Source organism: Trematomus bernacchii, unplaced genomic scaffold (genome assembly GCF_902827165.1).
Source record: "Trematomus bernacchii unplaced genomic scaffold, fTreBer1.1, whole genome shotgun sequence".
NCBI classification, from domain to species: domain Eukaryota; kingdom Metazoa; phylum Chordata; class Actinopteri; order Perciformes; family Nototheniidae; genus Trematomus; species Trematomus bernacchii.
This window is the reverse complement of record NW_022987739.1, coordinates 13595576-13608628: the sequence shown is the minus strand read 5'-3', so window position 1 is coordinate 13608628 and position 13053 is coordinate 13595576. Positions and strand designations below refer to the sequence as shown.

The 13053-nt window shown below is 40.3% G+C and overlaps 1 protein-coding gene across 6 annotated transcripts; it reads left to right on the top strand.

Annotated features, from left to right (window-relative positions):
• Positions 1–589: 589 nt before the first annotated feature.
• Positions 590–11342, top strand: tdrd5 (tudor domain containing 5). 6 transcript variants are annotated; one of them, XM_034147617.1, is made up of 18 exons: positions 590–688; positions 1291–1530; positions 1659–1870; positions 2076–2382; positions 2624–2727; positions 2813–2896; positions 3027–3083; positions 3348–3507; positions 3708–3883; positions 4421–4635; positions 4911–5120; positions 5228–5294; positions 5433–5633; positions 6274–6411; positions 7831–7914; positions 8324–8503; positions 8634–8739; positions 10811–11342. In XM_034147617.1, the coding sequence occupies exons 2-18, from the start codon at positions 1302–1304 to the stop codon at positions 10879–10881; spliced, it is 2601 nt and encodes an 866-aa protein (XP_034003508.1). In that variant the 5' UTR covers positions 590–688; positions 1291–1301; the 3' UTR covers positions 10882–11342. The 6 variants fall into 6 exon arrangements, with proteins under 6 accessions (XP_034003508.1, XP_034003506.1, XP_034003507.1 ...); XM_034147615.1 differs by having other exon boundaries at positions 2552–2727; positions 3711–3883; XM_034147616.1 differs by having other exon boundaries at positions 2552–2727; positions 4448–4635.
• Positions 11343–13053: the final 1711 nt, after the last annotated feature.

The window sequence follows — 13053 nt, the reverse complement described above, 5'->3', positions numbered from 1 at the left end:
AAAGCACTTCACATTACTCACACTCTCTGCGTTGTCGTTCATATTCAGGTCTCCTGCTCGCTAGGTGGCAGTGTCACGAAAAACTAGGGTCCTGGGAGTGCGGGCCTGGACGCTGCAGCTTCATGCTACTCCACAGAGCTGCTGCAGCCTTAACTGACCCAGCAGTCAAAAAAGTCAGAAAAGCACTGAAATCTCCCTTTTTTGTATTTTCACAAATAGAATTAAGGTTTCACAAATCTAAAACGGTGTTATAAAGAATGTTTAGCCTCTGTGGGATAATCCAGTCCGGATTTGATGAGTCTAGTTTTAGTGGTTTTAGTTAGGACCTGGTCTAATGTGGTCTAAATGCGAAAAAAGCACTGAAATCTCCCTTTTTTTGTATTTTCACAAATAGAATAAAGGTTTCACAAATCTAAAACTGTGTTATAAAGAATCTTTAGACTCTCTGGGATAATCTAGTCCAAATAAATCGGCTATGCAGCGATTTAAGAGGTACAAACACGGAGGATTGTTCGCTCAGCGCTGTAAATTAAATGTCCCTTAACTTTCCCCTTAACTGCCGAATCGGAAGCTCTGAATCGGAAGCCAACTTCAGCGTCGTGTCAGACGAGTGTTAGCAACAGGTGTGGAGGTCAGGAACCAAAGCTCAAGTTGTCGTGGGAGGATGCTTAGGTATTGAAAACTCGAGGTAAAGTTGCAACTGTGCATAGCACGAACATTTTGGGACAATTTGAACAAGACAGGGCTGTTGTGGCACATGTCTTAAGACTTTGTTAATTAATTCACATTAACTTAACTCCATGCTGGACCTTCAGAGGGTTTCTGTTCTGCCGGTTGGTGGCTAACGTTCATGTTTGCTAATTTAACGTCTGAAGCGGAATCGATTGTGATATTTCTGTGTAATGCAAATGTAGCTTAACTAGCTAAATGTTACCCGTGGTAATGCTGCATGTGTATTAACGTTACCTTTATACGTTTTTTTGGCAATATAATGACAGTTTGAATGTGCATGCTACTGTACAAATGTATGGTCACAATTAAAAATGGCCGAAACTAATCTGTTCAATTGACACCATCATCTCAACTGCCGTCTTCTCTTGACATGTTTAGCCTACGGTTTTTCAAATATAGAAATCTAAGTGCAACTCAATATATGTTCTTGCTGAAATGAATACTGCAGCATTTCTATTTTTTTCAGAATTGTGCACTCTACATTTCTTTTTGGGTGGTGGTCAACCCCCTGCTGTCCATTATGTTTTGTTTCATGTATCCTCTTGCTGTGTCCTGCAGATATCATCAAGATGAACCAGGAAGAAGTTTTGGCAAAACTGAAGAAGGACATTCGTTCCTTGCTTATTTCGTCTAAGTTGGGCTTAGAGGCTGATCGGCTAAAGCGAGACTATGTGACCATGTTGGGGCATCCCATGCCCTTAAAACAACTGGGCTTCAGAAACATCATGGACATGGTGAAGGACATGCCTGACGTTGTGTCGGTTAACTTCAGGGTAGATGGCAGCATTCTTTTGCAAGGTATAGTCCTTTTGCGTATGCATTAATCTATTTTGTATATTATTTTCAATTCCACAATGAGGGGGGAGAATAAATACAACATACAAGTGTTTGATAAATAAATCCTCTCAAACATTTGGCATCTGCAGCTATAGGCAACGATTCAACCCGAAGCATCCAGGAGCTGGTAGCTAAGCAGCGCACATCAAAGAATGACATGAAGTTCAAGAGGGGAAGGGTCAGCTACTTCTCCCCCCGGTACTGTTACAAGTACGTCCCTGTGGCTCTTCCCAGAAGAGGCCGTGCTCCTCCGGCTGTCCCTGCCCAGCTGAGGGCTCAGCTACGCATCCTGCTCAGCCAGGTAAGATACGAAGGCTTCTGTGGAATTTTGCTTTTATGGCCTAATGATAGCTAAATTGTTTACAAATAATTCTAAGAGAGACACATCAGATAAGTTGACTTACTGGTCTGTTTGGTTTCTACAGTCAGTAGTTTATAATAAAACAAAGTCATGTAGTTTTGATACTGCTAAATATTTAATGGTTTTGATGTGGCTGCTCTCCCAGGGTCCCCTCAGGTTGTCCGACCTGGAGTCTAGCTACCTGCGCTGCTTCGGCCAGCCACTGCCTGTCCACAACTACGGCTTCTTCTCCACTGGAGAGATGCTGGAGGGATTGGCAGACCTGCTCCTTATCGAGCAGGGCAGGTTGGGCTCAGTACTGACCCTGAGGGAACATATGGTGCCAAAGTCACTGCTCAAACCATTTAGCACCCCTAAGAGGACTGGATTCATTAAGTCAGTATCCCCTAGTAATGACAAGCCAACCTCCAAAGGGCAAGATACCAGAGCTCCGACACAAACAATACCCCAAGGTGAGTCATTTTCACATTTTGAACATCTTTCCAGATTCTGTCCCTGAAAACAATCCATTGCAAGTGTTCTCGGCAAGGCCTGCTCATATTTCTCAGCCTTGTTTATTTTCTTTCGCATCAGTTTATGTTTTTTTAAATTATAATAAAAAACCTATTTGGTTTACTCCAGCTAAAGTCCAAGTGAAGCAGAGTCCCCCGAATCAGCGCACCTATGAGAATACCTTTTGCCCTGTTCAAAAAGAGTCAACGAATGTCAGTAACATGCCACAGGTGGTAGAGAAAAACCATGAAGGGGACCCAGAGCTCTGTCAGGAAGGTCAGCTCTTTCAGAAACGTGTCCTCAAGGTGAGAAATGAAAGAACCTGCAACTTGTTGCTTGGAGCAAGACAATTATCTTTGTCTTTCTACTCACTTACTCTATTTACTTCAGCTGGAGGAGGAGCTTCGCCTGCAAATACTGGAGAATGGAGTCGCTGGCTCCATCAGTCAGGATCTGAAGGACAAGCTACGAAAGGTCCCACTTCCTGCTAGTTTAAAAGCAGATGTCTTTGTGATTTTATCCTCTATCATGCTTTGCTTTCTCTGCAAGTCATGGTACAGAATGAAACCTCAATCTCTGTAACAAGTTTTGTAACTCTTTACAGGTTGTAGGTCAGAGCAATGGTGGATTATCTGTGCACGATCTGCCTGCTGAGTACAAGGTAAAGAGACATAGTCCTGCACTTGTCCTGTTCACTTTCATTTTGTTAGTGAGTGTTTAAGACTAATAAACCGTGGAGTTTGGAGCATAAGAACATGTTCATTTGAGGAAGTGGATTGAGTCCTAAGAGTATTGGCTCCACTTTTATTGAGCATCTTACTGCTCACATTTAGCCTAACCAGTAAAAGTGATTAAGGATCAGGGAAAAAGCTAACTTCTTCTTCTTCAGTTCAGATTATATTAAATGATGTGTTTTGCTCCTCAGAGGCTTTTTGGGGAGGACTTTCCACTGCTTCAGACCGGCTTTGTCAGTGTCACAGAACTGGTCAGTGCCATGAGTGACACCTTCCACCTGAAACCTGTAGTGGGCAACAATGTGCACTGGATAGTCATGGACATACAGGACTGTGATGATACACAATCAGGTGTGTATGTTCAGGAGTCAGAAATCAATATATCCCCTATTACTTCATTAGGTGTTAAATCAGGCAGGCTGGGAAAAAAGTCAACATGAACAATGAATTTGTTGTTTACACTTGCTGCTGTAAGTGCTATCAGTGTCAATGTATCACATTTAAATGTAAGGTATGGAGGTAACTAACCTGGACTTTTTTCTTTTATACAGTAGACTCAAAAGTGACTTTAATGAACAGTTGGAAGTTGCCAGTTAAGAGCTACTATTTCAGCTGTGGAGAGTCTCCTTGGGAAGGCCGACTGGAAGAAGACGATGAGAAATCCACAGCAGACGAGGAGAAAGAGGATCTAGTAGAGACCAATACCACTTTGAAGAGCATCACAATGGTGAGGAATCATCTTTTGTACATAACTAGTCTTTTAAGAACCCTCTTTAAGAGAGACATATAAATAAAGATTTTGTCACATAGTCAGAATCAGAAATCAGTCTTTCGTCCAACGAGGGAAATTTACAGTAAAGAGACAATGCGGGTGAAAGACAACAATAAAAGTAAGTAGGCGAACATTTTCAACAAAAAAAGGAAAACACATTTTGTAAATAAATAAGTAGAAACAATTGTGAAAATAAGAAACGGCATAATAAAAGTAAGTGAACTAGCACCCTGTCTTGACATTAATAAGGGCATCAAATGGTGTGATTCCAGTGCAAATCATGAATTAGCATGCCATTTGTAAAAAGTTGATTTTATCCATATATGCAGGTAAGATAACTCTAAAAGCTGTTCTCACTCGGTTAGATTTGAGAGCTTCAGATTTATTTGATTTATTTTGAACAAGCAACAAATTAGTTGGATCTAGTTAGTTCACTTATTTAAATTGATGTAGAAAAATAACAATCGTTGTTTTGTATGCGTCCTCCTGTAGATGTCTCAGATGTACCCTGCTATTCAGGTCCACAGCAACCCTGCAGTGCCCCTGGACGCTCTGCAGAGTCAACGCCTCAAACCTCCGACACGCCATCGAGACAGGGAGCTGGTGGAGGTCCTGGTGGAGCAGGCGGACTCCCCTGGACATTTCTACATCCGCTTCAGCGAGAACGAGGAGGCCCAAGCTATGGAGGACATGATGATTGAGATGAGGTGAAGGATATGTTAGTGGCAGCTTAGTCAAAGGATAATGTAATAACACTCCCTGCATCTGTCCCAATATGAGGGCCATTTTGAATTGTCTAAAAAAGCAGCAAGAATCCAAACACTGACAGAATTAAAGTTAGAAACTGAACTACATTACAAAATGTATCTGACACTCCTTAAACAATACTCTCCATAAGCGTACTTACTTCCTAAAGCTGTTTCTATAAGCAATGACATCCAGTAATTCATATTTTTTCTCTTTCTTCCTCCCTCGCCTTTAGACGATGTTACACCTGCCCTGAGGTGTCGATGCGTTACCACCTCCCTGGACGATTTGTACGAAGGGGTCAAGTCTGCTGCATGTCGCCTAAAGGAATGTGGTTCTACAGAGTGGTGATCCATCAGATCATCAGCCCCACTCAGGTTGAGGTGTACTCTATCGACTTTGGCGATATGATCGTGGTACAGAGCGCCAGCCTCAAGTTCCTCAAGTAGGGGCATTTTAAATACATTTAAGCGGTTAAACGATCCAACAAGTACTACTACTGAACTGATAGTTTCATGCGTTTTGTTGTACTGTTCATTTCTGTTTCCTCAGGTCATGTTATTCAAATCTTCCAGCACAAGCTGTCCCGTCATCACTCGCTGGAATTAAACCCACCGCTGTGAGTCTAATATTCATTCAATTGACAGTGGGCAAATCTGAGCACCATCTTCTTCAAGCTATCAAGCTGCAGATGTTGCAGAGTGTTTAGTTGCAGTTGAGTTTTATGAATAAGATTGTTGTGGTCTGTTTGTTGCAGGGCAGCTGGACTGCTGAGGCCAGGGCTGCCTTCCAGAAGCTGTTCTCTGATCGCTCCCTGGTGGGCGCTCTGGATGGTTACAGTGGAGATGTGCTTCAGCTCTACCTGTGTGACACACACACTGATAACGACGTCTATATCCACTCTGTCCTGCTGAGCCAGAGCCACGGGATGTCCTGCAGCCCTACAGCGAGTGCAGCAGTAAGACACACACACACACACACACACACACACACACACACACACACACACACACACACACACACACACACACACACACACACACACACACACACACACACACACACACACACACACACACACACACACACTTATTTCTACCATGACAAACCAGCTGTTGATTGGTTGGCAGGTGTCGTTTACTGTATGTCAAACACAGCGTCTTTGTCGTCTACAGTCAACCCGCAGTACTAAATCAGGGTATTAGTTATTTACCTGGTAAGTGATATAGCTGGCATCATTAACGCCTTTGATTCGGCTTACTTATGATTTCATTCCTAATTATGGGTCAGTCTGATTACAGAGATATGCTTCTGTGAACATAGTATGAGAAAAATGTTATCAATTTGCACATATACAAGTCGGCGATTATTGCCAGCATTGGGCAGTTTAAACTGTTTTTCCTTTAGCCTTGAGTTTAACTTTATAGCCCTTAAATTCGGCATACTGAGCTCTGGTTTGTCAGCAGGTGGTGCTTTTTACAGTATGATCGGATCGCTTATTTCAAACATAACTTGCTATAAGTTAAGACCAGTTCCATTGCTAGGCCACTGTACAGCCCTTTTATAACTTAATATAAATATGACTGTACTTCTCTTAGCTGTGTGACCAGATCCAGCCAGTGAGTCTGTACCTGGGAATGGGAATGGGAATGGTAGACCTTCCAGAGGTAGAAGAAGAGATGGTCACTTTATCCCCAAAGTCTCCAACAGAAGAGTCCATGACGGCATCAGTGAAGGTACTTCAGACACACAGACACATACACACAAAGCTAGCTTCTGCTGTTTGAACAAATATTTGAGGTTTTAGCACGGCAAAACAAAACTCAGAGGTCTTAGTACCGGGTTACTTAGACATTTGTGGTGGATTTGCAGTTTCATGTCTCAATTGTTTCTAATCAATGAGTGTACTCTCTTTGTCTCTTCTCGGCCTCCCTCTCTCACTTCCTCTTTCTCGCCCCAATCTTTCAATGTTGCTGGAAAGCCTTTATTCTCCACTGTCCATAGCTCTTATCTTACCAGCCATACTGTCACTGCTGCAGGCCCACTGCAACACACACACACACACACACACACACACACACACACACACACACACACACACACACACACACACACACGGGAGGGATTTCTATCCAATGCTTAATGTATAGAGCCACTGTTTAGAAGGTCACAGCATGTTGTTGGCCAATAAATACATGACAGCCAATCAGTGGGCAGTTTAATGGATATTGGCTTACTAGATTGTGTCGCTCTTATGGTTGTTACACTGAACACAGAGGAAAGGACATGTTAATGTCTGTGACCGATTATTGCTCCATTTATTTGCATATTGAATGGGGGTAAAATTATGAAATAAAAATGTATACTTTTTGATGCACAGTTGTAACCAAACTAAACAATGGTGGCACAAAACAAAAACAAAAAAAAAGTTTTTCAAATTTGCTTTTGTTTGTATAATTTTGGGAGGGTTTTATCGTAGAATAGCACCACAACTGGAAGCAGATAGTAAGTATTGCTTTCCTAGCTGTCTTATTTGCGATATATAGAGTTACTCTTTGGAGACAGTAAACTAAATAATTACTTCTGCAAGTAGATATCACTAAGGATACAAAAACAGTGAGTTCCTTTGCTCCTCTCTAGAATAATCCTGCATTGTCAGAAATGATCAACATGTGGCTAATATTTAAATTGGATATTAGCTGGTGAATATCAAACATAAAGCACATAATGTGTGTCCAGATGATGCATTTTTTTAAACTTTTCACACTGTTTTATGAGCCTATGGGCTCTTAAACATTATTCCTCTCAAATCGTCTACAATCGAGAACGATTTCAAAAATATAATCTGTTAATTAAAAAGGTAACCTTTGCATTGTTAAATATTGCCTATAATCCCTGAAGGGTAAAAGTTTATAAAAAATGTTCTGAGTAATATTTCCTCTGCTTGTAAAAGAGGCAGCCATTTCAGAAAAACCCTGCAATTGTTGAAACAATATCTGAGTTACCATTGCCATAAAGCTATGAATCAACAAATCAACTTCTATGTTAAAATATTTACTGCCACCAGCTGAATGAATTCCACTGTCACATCATTTAATTAGGAACAACTAAAGACCACCGTAAAGTTACATTTCTAATTAAATATGAATCTGAAGGTAACAGGAAGTCTCTTGGCTGAAGATGGAGAGATGCCCGACCTGGAGTTGATTGAGCACAAGGAGGTCCGCCCCCATGGCCAGGTACTTTGTTTACATTCGCAGCACCTCTGCCTTCTTCCATGTCTTATTAGAACACAGATGCTCTCTGTTTCTGTAGGACATTTCACCATCATCTTAGTTTGTTTTCTAAGTGAATGTACACAAACAAACAAACAAACATGTTTATTCGTACAGTAAATTACCATTTTAGTAATTGGAGCTTTGAGTTTTGACTGAGTTATAAAACAAAAGTCAAGTTATTGTTTTTTAAATTCCTGGTTCAAACTGCTTTTTTACACTGCAAGCTCCTAATAAAAACAAACATTTATGGAATAAATTAGATAATGGCAAACCGTGCTGTAAGTTTTTACGTGGACAGAACTGATTCTTCACACAAAAACCATTAGAATGAACTCCACTAAGGTCTTGTTTATTGTTGTGTCTTGCTCAGGGTATGGACACCAACCCGTTCAGCGCTCTGCTGATTGATCAAACCGTCAGCTACAGTGGCTCGTCCCTAAGCAACAAATCGCCTCCCCCCGACCCCACCTGTCCCCCCCCCAGCTCCCTCACTCCTCCAGATTTGATCCTGACCCAGAAGACCCCAGCTCACTGTAAAGCTGACCTTCAAGTGAGAACACATCGGTTGTTTTAATTTAAACTAAATAACTATTGATTTATGTTTTTTGTAGAGTACTTTCAAAACAGAATAATAAGTGATGTTTATATTGTCCATTAAAGAACCTATACTCTCTTCTCAGATGCCGAGCATGACTCCTACACCAACCCTGGTCCGACCCCCTCCCTCCCTCAGGACCCTGAGCCTCCACATCCCTGACCTGTACCAAATCAATCACCACCCTCAGGGTACTTATAAATGCATACCATTTACGTTTTTTTAGAGAAGTACCCAATGTCCACAGTTAAACATGCTAAAGTGATTCATACGTATAAATATTTTTGCATTTTTATTTTTTTGGAGATAAAAACATTTGAAATAGTGTGACGCTAAGGTAGTTTTCACACCACATTATAAAAACAAATATGCACCACTTTGTGAGTTCTATCTCTTAGAGAAACCATAGATTAGAAAAATAAACAATGGAGGGTTAAATAAAGCAAACTGCTTTGTTGCATTGTAAAATTATGATTATTACACGTCATGACATTACGTTTTGATCATGTTCAATCAATAGTTAACATTGGATCAAAATAGTTAAAAACAGCCTTGTGAAAAAACTCCTACTGTACACACAAAGGCTTCTCCTCTGTGTTCCATACACGCTCTCCTTTTCTAATAGGATTATAAAAGGACCTTCATCAACCTGCACATGTGGGCAGAGAGAGAAGCCTTCAATGAAATTAGACTGTGTCCATGGCTGCAGAGAGGACGTATTGATTTCCTCCCTGCTGCTTGCTGTGGTGGATGTACCTGCACTGAGAACCTGAAACGGATTCAATTAGATCTGTTACCAGAGCTATTTGACCCAACAAGCTGCTTTCATTGCATTGCGTTTGTCCTGATATCGATACACTGCCGCTCCACCATGCCTCTGCTTGCACAGTGTTAATGGAAAAAGCAAAACAAAGTGGGTCAAAGCTGATTTATCTACACATCGCTTTTGTGAAGTTAAGCGTTACATTGTGCTTTACACAGCTGCACTAGTACAGATAAAAACACAAGATAGAAACCAGAATTACACGACAGAAAAGATAATGTGATTTTTTTTTTTGTGAGTGTGTTTTCTCAGAAAGTGTGAGACTACATGCAGTCAGCACAATTTGACTATCTGTTTATGATATTCCATGTCGGTAGAAATTTGTCCTCTTCTCTGTATCAAGTTTCTCACAATGCCCTGAGAATTATATGCTGGCTTCCACAAGAAACCTGATGTTGCAGAAATTTGACTCAAATTAATAAAATGGACTAAATTCCTCGCAAATGCACCATCGGCACAGTGATTCTCTTGTATCTGTTGATTAACTTCAGATGAGATTTGTCTGCTCAGCATATCTGTTGCTTACTAAAGGGCCAGTACTCCGATTGTTGTTGTTCTGCTCCTTAGAGATTACAAAGTGTTAACCACAACTCTGAAGAGGGTTTATATTTATCAATTGTAATTATGGAGAAATCTTGAGAGGAGCAGAGAATCTTATCTTTCATATGATTTAAAGGGGACCTATCATGCAAAATGCACTTTTTGATGTCTTTTATACATAAATATGTGTCCCCGGTGTGTCCGGGAACTCACAGTCTCTTTTCCTCCGTACCCATATCTCTAAAAACGGGGGTACAACGGAGCTGATCCAGATTTGCGTCCGATATGATGTAATATCAGAAATGTGGGCTGGCTTCACACCCACAGCCCTATCAGAAATGTTGCTATCAGAAACGTTGCTATCAGAAACAATGCCCGACTGTTTTGGACGTAATATGGTCTTTGTTTACATTGGCAAGCATCGCTAACACTCAGAGCTAACCTGTACTGGAGAGAGCATGTGTAAAAAAAGCAGGAAATAACAAAAGGAACTCACCTTGTAGAAAACCCGCAAGAAAAGAAGCATTTGAGCTCCATACTGTTTCAGAAATAATCCTTGAAGTGGTTTGGAACATGATATGGCGTTTCATCACGGCAGCATTTAGCTGCATCTGAGCAGACAGCCTGCTCGTCACAGAACTCTGTGTGCCTGGTGCTCAAAAGGGGGCGGGGCCAGCAGAGAATCAGCCATTCTCTAACAGGGCTGAAATAGAGGGATATGAGGGATGTCTAAAATGCATGATCTGTTTGGTATTTTGAGCAAAACACATCATAGATATGTTTTTATATATTTGTATATATCTGATATATGCCTAAAAATAGCATGATAGGAGATCTTTAAAGTAATAGTTGTGTCTTATATATTGATATTAATTATGTTTTGTATTCTGTTTGTCTAGGTCCAGTCTCTCCATTCAGCCTGCGAAACATCCTGTTCCCTGTGTTTGGTCGTACACCCCTGTCTGAATGAGTCAAAACACAAAGGAAGGAACATTTATTCCTTAAATTCCTGAAAGATTTGTGAATCCATTTTGGTAATAATTTTGTCAGCAAGCAGTTGAGTTACTTAGTGACTTGTATATAAAGCGTTGAAGGCTATTTTACAAGTTCATTTTAAGAGATACAGTTCTATCTGTTTCATTGTACAGTAGGTACAGTAGGTACAGTTAAGGCTTGACTTGATAAATAAAAGAAATAGATGGCTGTTATTTTTTACATGTGAATAGAGCTGCAAATGCTTTTTGTCTTTAAAATAATGCTTTCTTTGTTTGAGTTTCTCAGAAGCCATCGAGATGTCTGTAATGTGTTCAATTGTTAATTTCCCTGTTATAATATTAATATCGCTGTTCTGGAATTAGTTAACAAGTTAAAACAAATGAAAGTTATGATTAATGCAATTTTATTTTTGAAAATAAATATTGTTTGATATAATATTGTAGTATCTGTAGTTATGATATAACTCTTGGTGGGTTTTTGGGGTTCCTTAGTTTCCTTCCATGGATTCACTGTAAGACATTCATATTTATACCGGTTTTTATACACAATGCTTGACATAAAGACAAAGGCTTTTTTCTTTCTTCAAAGCATGAAATATTTTAACAGTTTAAAAAACTGGAAACAGCAGGAAATATAACATTTAGAATATTGATTGCATTTGTTGCTTCATGAAGTCTTAAGAGTACCAAAACACATTTTAAATTGGTATTTTCAGAAAATGCTTCATTCAGTTGTATAATTTAAGCGCTGTTGGTCCAGTTCTGCTCATCTATGATTCTAGATGTCTTATCAGGACAACGTCAATGTGACCTTCAAACAGGCAAATTAGCCATATCTATATAAATCAGTTTTCTGCATTTGACCTGCGTGACTCTGTAAGTGAGGTTGCTTGTGAACAGCAAAACTTCATAAAACATTTATCACGGAGAATATGGATAAGAGAGACAAGATCAGCGCAAAGGACCCATGGATAAAAGAAAACAAAGAGCAGGCCGTCTCTGAACTCATTGACCCTCATTGCCTGGACCTAGGTGCATTATGGAGCTTAAATGCGTTTGTCTCATCACGCAGCCCAATATAGATTCAAAGCCTTTCCGCAGTTCAAAAACCTACCTTCACTTGACATAAACAAAACAAGTAAAATAAAAACTATAGTTAATGTATATTTTATGTTGTAACTTATAGAGAAGCTAGAGCTTGGTTAACAAAACGTGTTCGGACTTAAAAAGGTTAAAGTAGAATGTGGAGTCTGCATCCTGCTGGGACTCCTGACCTTTACTGGCGATGCCAATTAGCTTTTTAAAAAGGCTCCTAGTGACAATGGCCCCTCCTCTTATTTTTTACACAGCAACGCAGCGAAGAGCAGTAACCTATACTGTACACACATTTACTGTACAACCTATATTTACTAACACGATACATGTAAATATTATAGGTACGAACACACAAGTATTTTGTAAGTCAAGTACATAACTATAGAAATTATACCACACACAAAATTGTCCATCACGTTCTCAACTTACTCTGAATTTTAAGCAGACATACAATGGTAGACTTAACCAAGCATGTATGTAAACACACACAGCACTACTTTTTAACACCAAAAACCTACAGAATGCAACAGAAAATTACAAATGCACACACATTGCAAGGCATTACATGAATCACACAGGCTCCATTAGTGCCTGTGTGCCTGAGTGTATATGTGTGCGTGTGTGTGTGTAGGAGGGGGAGAGGGTTAGTAAGGCAGACGCACACGTAAACCTTATTAAGGAGGAGAGTAATGTGGTTGCAGCTGAATTAGCAGCCAACAGCAGCAGAGCATCAGTGTGCTGAATGGAGCAGATCTGATGGCTGTGATTTACAGGCGAGACCCTGGCGATTTACAGTACAGGCGAGACCCTGAGCCAGCCTGTCAGAGGACTGCTTTGGTTTCTCAGGCTTTTCGTTAGTTGACTAGTTGACGCATACTGTTAAAGAGAAAAGAGACTCTTGATTATGTTTTGCATTGACCTTCATCGAGAAGCTTTATTGAAAGTAGCCTTCAGTGCAGGAGCAGGTAGAGAACAGGTTGGTCTGTAAGAGATACGTAGTACACGACTAACTAGGAATGAGTACTCCTATACTTGGAACTAATACACATGCA

Coding starts and splice junctions, on each gene's coding strand:
- tdrd5 (XM_034147613.1), top strand. CDS start 1,302: ATGAACCAGGAAGAAGTTTTGGCAAAACTGAAGAAGGACATTCGTTCC. Junction 3,084..3,347: donor ATCTGCCTGCTGAGTACAAG/GTAAAGAGACAT, acceptor TTTGCTCCTCAG/AGGCTTTTTGGGGAGGACTT. Junction 5,121..5,227: donor GCCAGCCTCAAGTTCCTCAA/GTAGGGGCATTT, acceptor CTGTTTCCTCAG/GTCATGTTATTCAAATCTTC.